The sequence below is a fragment of the Ichthyophthirius multifiliis genome (assembly GCF_000220395.1).
Source record: "Ichthyophthirius multifiliis unplaced genomic scaffold scaff_1120509249689, whole genome shotgun sequence".
In the NCBI taxonomy this organism is placed as follows: Eukaryota; Ciliophora; class Oligohymenophorea; order Hymenostomatida; genus Ichthyophthirius; species Ichthyophthirius multifiliis.
In genome coordinates this window covers 735-8,286 of record NW_004087455.1, presented here as the reverse complement: position 1 = coordinate 8,286, position 7,552 = coordinate 735, and the positions used below count along the sequence as shown (strand labels likewise).

General features: G+C 15.9%; 3 protein-coding genes across 3 annotated transcripts, besides 19 other annotated features; 1 reads left to right on the top strand and 2 right to left on the bottom strand. All coding sequences in view use genetic code 6, as the record gives it.

The window, feature by feature from the left end:
- Positions 1-707: 707 nt before the first annotated feature.
- IMG5_023830 (hypothetical protein) lies at positions 708-1,868 on the bottom strand (the record flags this gene model as incomplete). Its single annotated transcript, XM_004039361.1, has 3 exons — positions 708-1,435; positions 1,573-1,674; positions 1,772-1,868. The coding sequence occupies 3 exons, from the start codon at positions 1,866-1,868 to the stop codon at positions 708-710; spliced, it is 927 nt and encodes a 308-aa protein (XP_004039409.1).
- A 681-nt stretch (positions 1,869-2,549) lies between these two features.
- Positions 2,550-2,601: a microsatellite.
- A 163-nt stretch (positions 2,602-2,764) lies between these two features.
- Positions 2,765-2,816: a microsatellite.
- Positions 2,790-2,844: a microsatellite.
- Positions 2,822-2,847: a microsatellite.
- A 9-nt stretch (positions 2,848-2,856) lies between these two features.
- Positions 2,857-2,890: a microsatellite.
- A 166-nt stretch (positions 2,891-3,056) lies between these two features.
- Positions 3,057-4,258, bottom strand: IMG5_023820 (leishmanolysin family protein, putative; the record flags this gene model as incomplete). The annotated part of the gene is made up of 3 exons (XM_004039360.1): positions 3,057-3,140; positions 3,451-4,154; positions 4,246-4,258. The coding sequence occupies 3 exons, from the start codon at positions 4,256-4,258 to the stop codon at positions 3,057-3,059; spliced, it is 801 nt and encodes a 266-aa protein (XP_004039408.1).
- Positions 4,259-4,889: 631 nt separating this feature from the next.
- Positions 4,890-4,970: a microsatellite.
- Positions 4,942-4,995: a microsatellite.
- A 9-nt stretch (positions 4,996-5,004) lies between these two features.
- Positions 5,005-5,135: a microsatellite.
- Positions 5,062-5,137: a microsatellite.
- A 339-nt stretch (positions 5,138-5,476) lies between these two features.
- Positions 5,477-5,526: a microsatellite.
- Positions 5,494-5,549: a microsatellite.
- Positions 5,501-5,595: a microsatellite.
- Positions 5,511-5,556: a microsatellite.
- Positions 5,523-5,568: a microsatellite.
- Positions 5,529-5,596: a microsatellite.
- Positions 5,534-5,590: a microsatellite.
- Positions 5,597-5,601: 5 nt separating the features above from the next.
- Positions 5,602-5,649: a microsatellite.
- Positions 5,612-5,649: a microsatellite.
- Positions 5,650-6,493: 844 nt separating this feature from the next.
- Positions 6,494-6,532: a microsatellite.
- Positions 6,533-6,747: 215 nt separating this feature from the next.
- Positions 6,748-7,180, top strand: IMG5_023810 (hypothetical protein; the record flags this gene model as incomplete). Its single annotated transcript, XM_004039359.1, has 2 exons — positions 6,748-6,848; positions 6,916-7,180. The coding sequence occupies 2 exons, from the start codon at positions 6,748-6,750 to the stop codon at positions 7,178-7,180; spliced, it is 366 nt and encodes a 121-aa protein (XP_004039407.1).
- Between the last annotated feature and the right edge of the window lie 372 nt (positions 7,181-7,552).

Below are 7,552 nucleotides of genomic sequence, written 5' to 3'. Positions count from 1 at the left end.
TTACTCTAATAATTATTTTTTTATAAATTATTTAATTAATTTAATTTATATTAATCATTTTGATAATTATTATAATGATTTTAATAATTCTGATTTTGTTAATTTAAATTATGATTTTATAAATTTTTATTTTTTTAAGGAGTCTACTATATAGAAAAAGAAGATTCATTGCTTTAAATATTTTTTTATGATGTTTTTTATGCATATTTTTATGCCTTTTTATCATTATGGTTATTATTTTAATATATTATTTATACGTCACAAGTTAAAAAATCATAATTATTTAAAACATCATCAATAATTTCATCGTAAAAAATAAGACATTACTAAAATCTCAAATTTGTTATTTTAACTTCTGATTCAGTTTTAAGGAATAATTTTTAATAATAATAAGCTATTTATGTTTATAATTATAATATAGTTAGTTTTTTTTCCACTGAAACAAATATCTTTTCTCCATTATGGTTAAATTAGATTTATAATTTCAATTTATTTGGATTTCCAGTGTTTTAAGGTACAGCATAAACAGTAGAAGGATTTACATAGAAATCTTTTTCTTCTTATTTTATATTTGATAATAACATTTTATATTTTTTTTTATACTTAAATAAATTTATATTTTAATTTAACTATATATATATATAGAAGTAATTTTTTAAATATAAAAAAACTATATATTTTTTTTATTTAAAAAAACATAATATCTATCATTGTTTTTTTTTCTATAATTCTAATAATTTCTTTTCCAATTTTTTCTAATTTAATCCTTCTTTTCTAGCTTTATAAGCGAAATAATCCCTATTAGTTCCACAAATAGTATCCCAATAAGTAAAAAAAGACCCAAACGCTCCAATATTATGTGAATGATGAAAATTATGGAATTCACTTGATCCAGAAAGGGGTAATAACCTATAAGGACTCCATGAAAATTCATATCCGCAATGCCCATCTATAGTTTCGAAAATTCTAATACCTAACCATAATAAATAGGTTGCAAAATGTACATTTTCACCTAATAAAAGATACCCTAAACATGTCGGGAAAATATTCGAAAGTACAAATTCTATAGGATTTGCATATTCAGAGCATAAAGAAATTGAATTGTTATACTCATGATGTTATTTATGTATATAAATATATACAAAAGGTAAATGAAGGAATCTATGAGCCCAATAAAATGAAAAATCTTCCATTATCATCATTATTAAAATATGCTTTATTATCGTAATATGATCAGGGAATTCTTCAAAGGAAGTTTTAGATTTATTTTAAGATATAAAGACACCAATATATCCAACTATTGAGGATACTAAGACTTAATTTACGAATAAGTTTTTGATTGTTTTTCTTAAGCATTTTTACCATTTTACATTGTCAGATTTCCAAGGCCATTCTTTCTCAGGCCAAACTCTGTATCTTTCAAAAAAAGGATGCTCTTATGTATATATTACATACATTATAGAATTAGAAATAATGAACATCATTATTGGGAATAATATGATTGTAAAAAAAATTAGTTTTTTTACTTTTTTTAATTTAGAAAAAAGTAAATATTTTTTTATTTTTTATTACTTTCACATAAAGATAAATAATAAGGCCATATTTAATATAATATAATTGGTCCGTAGTAAAAAAATGTCAAAAATATTAATATAGCAAAGAAAAGTCCATAACCTTTTATTTTTAAATAATATATTCATTATTAATAAAGTTGATTTATATATTAATTAATATTTTTATCAAATATACAATAATATATTTATGTTATTACCTTTTCTGACATATCGAACAGCATCATTTTTCAAAATACTTTAGATTGTATCATTATTTGGAGTTGAACAAGTTGAATTAGAAAAAGAAGAAGGCATTTACTTTTTTTTTTATCTTGTCTATTAATTTGTTTTAACATATTATTATATAAAAATAATAAAATTTTCTGATGCTTAAATATTATAATAAAAGAAAATTAATTTAAATATGAATATTTATAAAAATAATGTTAATAATAAATTAACTATAAAATTTATATTTTCAAATGATGAAAATACTAAATTTTAAAAATAAAAAATAATATTAAATTCTTTTATATAACAAACTAAAATTATATATTTAATTAATAAATAATATTATGATAAAAAATATTTATTTGAATTAATATAATTTTTTGTTTCAATATTATATGAGTAAAACATATTTTATCATATAAAATAATTAATTTTAATACAATTTATGATTATTATATAACAGATATAAAGAAAGGAATTCTAGTTAAAATATATATATTGTAAACAAAATTAATTAAAATAAATATACCTAGAAAAATATAATGAAAATAAATTAAAAATAAAAATAATTTTTTTTTATTTTAATATTTTCATATTATATCTTTTTTATAATTTAAATATATATATATAGAATAAATCATAATATGATAAACTATCTAATTTAAATATATTAAATCTTTAAAAAAAAAATAGAATTATATAATTAATAATAAAATGAAAAAACAAGTAAAAAATTATTGATATATGTTTATAATTATTATTAATTAAATATAAAATAAAAAAATAATTAAAAAAAAATATAAATAAAAATAAATATTAAAGATGTTATATATAATTTTGTATAATAGATAATAAAATAAATTAAATTGACAAATCAATATAAATAAATGTAAAAAAAGCAAAAATTTTTTTATCAAACATTTTATGATATGTAAAAAAATAATAAAATAGGTAATTTAAATTAAAAAAAATAATATGTTAAAAAATTTTAAATAAATAATTTATAAAATAAAAAATTTATATAAAAAAAAAAAAATTAAATAAATTAAATAAATAAATTAAAAATATATATATTTAATTTAATTTAATTTAATTTAATTTAATTTTATTCTACAAAAAAAAATATATTTTTAAAAATATTTAAAAAATAATATTAAAATTATTGATTTTTTTTTTTAATGTTTTTAAGAATATTATAATAATTATTAATAATTATAATATTATTATTATTGTTTTTAATTTTTTTTTTTTTTAAAATAATTTTTTTTCTTATCAATCTGTTTTTTTATTTGAGCAATCTTCTCCATAAAATCCATTAGCACAATTCAAATATTATTTACGTAATATCCATTTGCACTACAATAATTTTTACAGAATTTTTTATACTCACAAAACTCTTATATATTTTCTAGACATTAGATATATCCACTATACCCCTCAACTGTTATTTATTCTAAATTTTTCTAACAAATTTTCTATTTTTTTCCTACATAAATTATTACTTTTTATCTATCAGAACTACATTTATATTCGTAACATTGACCTTAAATTATATCTTTAAATTTTTATGTTTGAACATTAACTATTAAAGTTGCGTTAAAACATTTAGAATTATTCCCAAATTTAATTCCGTATGTCTTCTGATATAACTAACTGTTATATTTACTTTTATCATTAAAGCATTCTCTTTTTTATAAATTTTTAAAGTATTGCAACCAGGATCATTAAATATATTAGATTAACACCCAGAAGATCCATTGTGATAATAATCACATACAAATTTGTCTGTATTTTTACAATATTCTCTTTTTTCAGATCTGCATGCATCAAGAATATGTTCACAACCTTATCCTTTTCCATAGAATGTTTTTTCTTCCATAGATTCGTTAATTTCGGCATAGAAGCCTGTGTCTCTTAAAAGATTAGCTGTAAAACCACTAAAATAAGTTTAAATTAATGCCAAATTTCCATTCATGTATTCATCTTAGATGACTGTCATTTCCCAATGAGATCCTAAAGAACTTAAGCTTCCTTGATTTTCAAGGGACATACCAGGTAAAGAAGGGCATCCGAAATATTCTCGGGCGAACTTTAAAACGTTAGGAGTTGCGAGCAAATAACTTTCAATTCCCCTTATTTGTAATTTAATAATAGGATCAACATGAGGTAATCCATCAGCAGTAACCCATTTAGCTATACCTTTTGCATTAGAACCTAATATATGAGTTATTTCATGTACAACTATTTCAAACAAATCTTCAAATACAATTGAATCAGTCATATCAAAATTAATTAATTAACCCATATTGAAGTTAAGTTTACCATGAGTAGATCCTAAACCGTCCAGAAATTGACACCAATGAGCTCTTGCTAAATATTATTAATTTGGTTCATTTCTATATTACAAATAAAAATGTAAATCAGAATCCTTACCTTAATCTTTGTCTATTTAAGGAATTACAACTTAACCACATTTAGTATTTTAGCCTTTATATCACATATTTTATTCAGATTTTAAGACAATTTTTATTAAACGAGAAAAATAGTCAATTGCCAAATTTACAGCTTTCTCGCAGAAAGCAGTAAAACTTTTATTATAATCATTTTCTTCTAAATTTTAGAAAAAAGACATATCGTAAGTTATTAACTAACATATTACGGTTATATAGTTTCTAAATTTCTTATATCTAAAGATTCTTTATCAGGAAAAATCAAATCGTATTTATGATTTTCTACAATTTAATCGTGGACACATTAGTGTTAGAGTATTTTTAAACCATATATAGTTAATATAAATAATTATGATATTAATAGCTTATTCATAATTAACATTTATTTTAGTTAACAAAATTAATAGATATAAATAATTTTTTAATTTTGTAAAATTGTATATATATTAAATATATTTAAATAATTATTTTATAATTAAAAATAATATTTAGTAAAATCATTATATAAATTACATAAATTAATTTTTTAATCATATTTATTATAATTATTTAAATAATAAATATATAAATTATAAAATTACTATTATTAAGAATATATAGTTAAATAATTATAATATATATTTTTATATATAATTTTATAAAAAAATTCGTAATAAATATATAAAATAAACAATAAAAAAAAAAATTATAATATTTAATAATTATAGAAAAAAAAAAAATTTAACATAAAAATAAATAATTTTAATGTAAAAAAACAATAAATAATATTGTATATATATATAAATATATATATTTATAAAAATATAAATATACATATAGAAATATATATATATATTTATTTATATTATAAATTTATAATAAATATTATTATATTTATTTATTATTTATAATATAAATATATTTTATATTTTAAAAAATCAAAAAAATCAAAAATCGTATTTATTTATTTTTATTTAATTAATTTTAATTAAAATATTATATATTAATTATACATTTAAATTTCCATAAATTATATAATAACAATATTATAAAAAATTAATAGTTTGAAATTAATAAATAATAATATATTATATATTTTTAACAAATAAATAATTAAAATAAATGTATGATTGCATAGAAAAATTGGAATTAAAATCTATAGATTTATTATTAATATAAAAGAATTATATGTAATAAATATGATACATATGATATATAATATTAATTATAAGATTAATAGTTTAATAAAACTCATAAAAAAATTAAATTAATTAAATATTTAATAAAAATATTATTTAATAAATATAATTAAAATAATATTATAAAATAAATATAAAAAAATATAAAAATATATAATATATATTAAAAAATAAAAAATTATAATCATAATATTTATTTTAAATTTATTTTATATAAATTATATTTAATATAATTATTATCATACAAATGTCATTAAATCAATAAAATTCTAATAATATAATTATATTTTTATAAATAAAAGGGATTTTTTTTTATTTTTTTCAAATATTGTTAACAAATAATTTGAAAAAATAAAAAAACTTAGTTTATTTTTAATATTTTTTATTATTTTTCATTTTAATAAAGTAAATCAATAGAAAAATAGAGGAAACAAAAAAAAAATTATCTTTAAATAAAAATTTAAATAAATTAATTAATATTTTTTTAATATAAAAATTTTAAAACAATATATAAATATCTTTTTAAAATAATTAAATTATTATATATTTATTTATATAATAGATAAATATTAATTTTTATATTTTTTTTTTATTTTTAAGAATTTTTTTTATATTATAAAATATTAATATATCGTATTTGATACTATTTTTTTAGTTCATAAGAAATATATAATTTATGAAAATAATTTTTTTATTAATAACAATAAATTTTAAGAATATATATTCTTTTTGTAATTATTTTTAAATAGAATTTTTGCTTAAAGTTTTATTTTTATTGGTTGTTATGATATTTTTTATATAGATTTATATTTTTTTACATAAGCGCTTAAACGTTTAAAATTTGGTTACTTATATTTTTTTAATTACTTTTATTTATTTCCTTAACATTTTTTTAGATTAAAAATTTAATAATATATTGATTTATAAATAAAAAATCTTATTAGATTAACATATATAAGTTATTAATATTAAAATCATTTACAATTTTTTAGTTAATAAAAATATAAAAAAACTTAAATAAATATATATGTAATATAACTTCTTTTAAAAAAATTTATTTAAAATAAATTTCAAATCTAAGATAATTAATTAAAATAATTATATTACAAATAAATATATTTATATTTGATATTATACGTGTTTAAAATACTATTTAAAAATTATTATAAATCTACAAATAAATAATTTAAATATGAAAATAAACGAAAATAATATATTTCCCAAAAATATGAGATATAAAGGGTTAAAGTAGCAAATTTAGTTAATTTGTAATTCCTTAAATAGGTAAAGACTCTTATTTACATATTTATTTATTTATTTATTTAAAATATAAAAATGAAACAAACTAAAAATATTTAGCAAAAGCTTATTGATGTCAATTTTTTGAAAGTTTAGGAACTATTCATGGTAGATTTAACTTTAATATAGGTAAATTAGTTAATTTTTATATGACTGATTCAATTTTATTTGAAACAATTATATATGAAATAATTCATATATTAGGTTTTACTACAAAAAGTATAGCTAAATGAGTCTCAGATTTCCATCATTACCTTGTATGTCTTTTAAATATTAAGGAGGCTAAGGTTCTATAGGATCCTATTAGTAAATGATAGTCATCCAAGATGAATAAATAAATGCAAATTTCGAATAAATTTAAGCTTATTTTAGCGGTTTTACAACCAATATTTTAAGAGACACAGGCATCTAAGCCGAAATTAATAAATATATGGAAGAAAAAAAATACTATGTAAAAGGATAAGACTGAGAACATATTTTCGATAAATAAAGACAAAAGAGAATATTGTAACCTTAATATTCGCAACTATTTATGTGATTATTATCAATATGAATCTTATTAATTTACATCTAATTAATATCATGATTCTGGTTGCAAAATTTAAAGAAAACTTACCGATTAGATAATGCTATAATATCAAAAGTAAAATGAACAATTAAATATTCATAAGTATTTTGAAAATTTTGGAAAAATTTTTAATATTAATTCAAAAAAATATAAACAAGAATTTAAAAAAATAATTAAATGATATATAAAAATATAAAATAAAAAATACATGATATAAATATGAATGTAGTACTAATAAATAATAAGTGAATATTTAAATATAAAAATTATAAA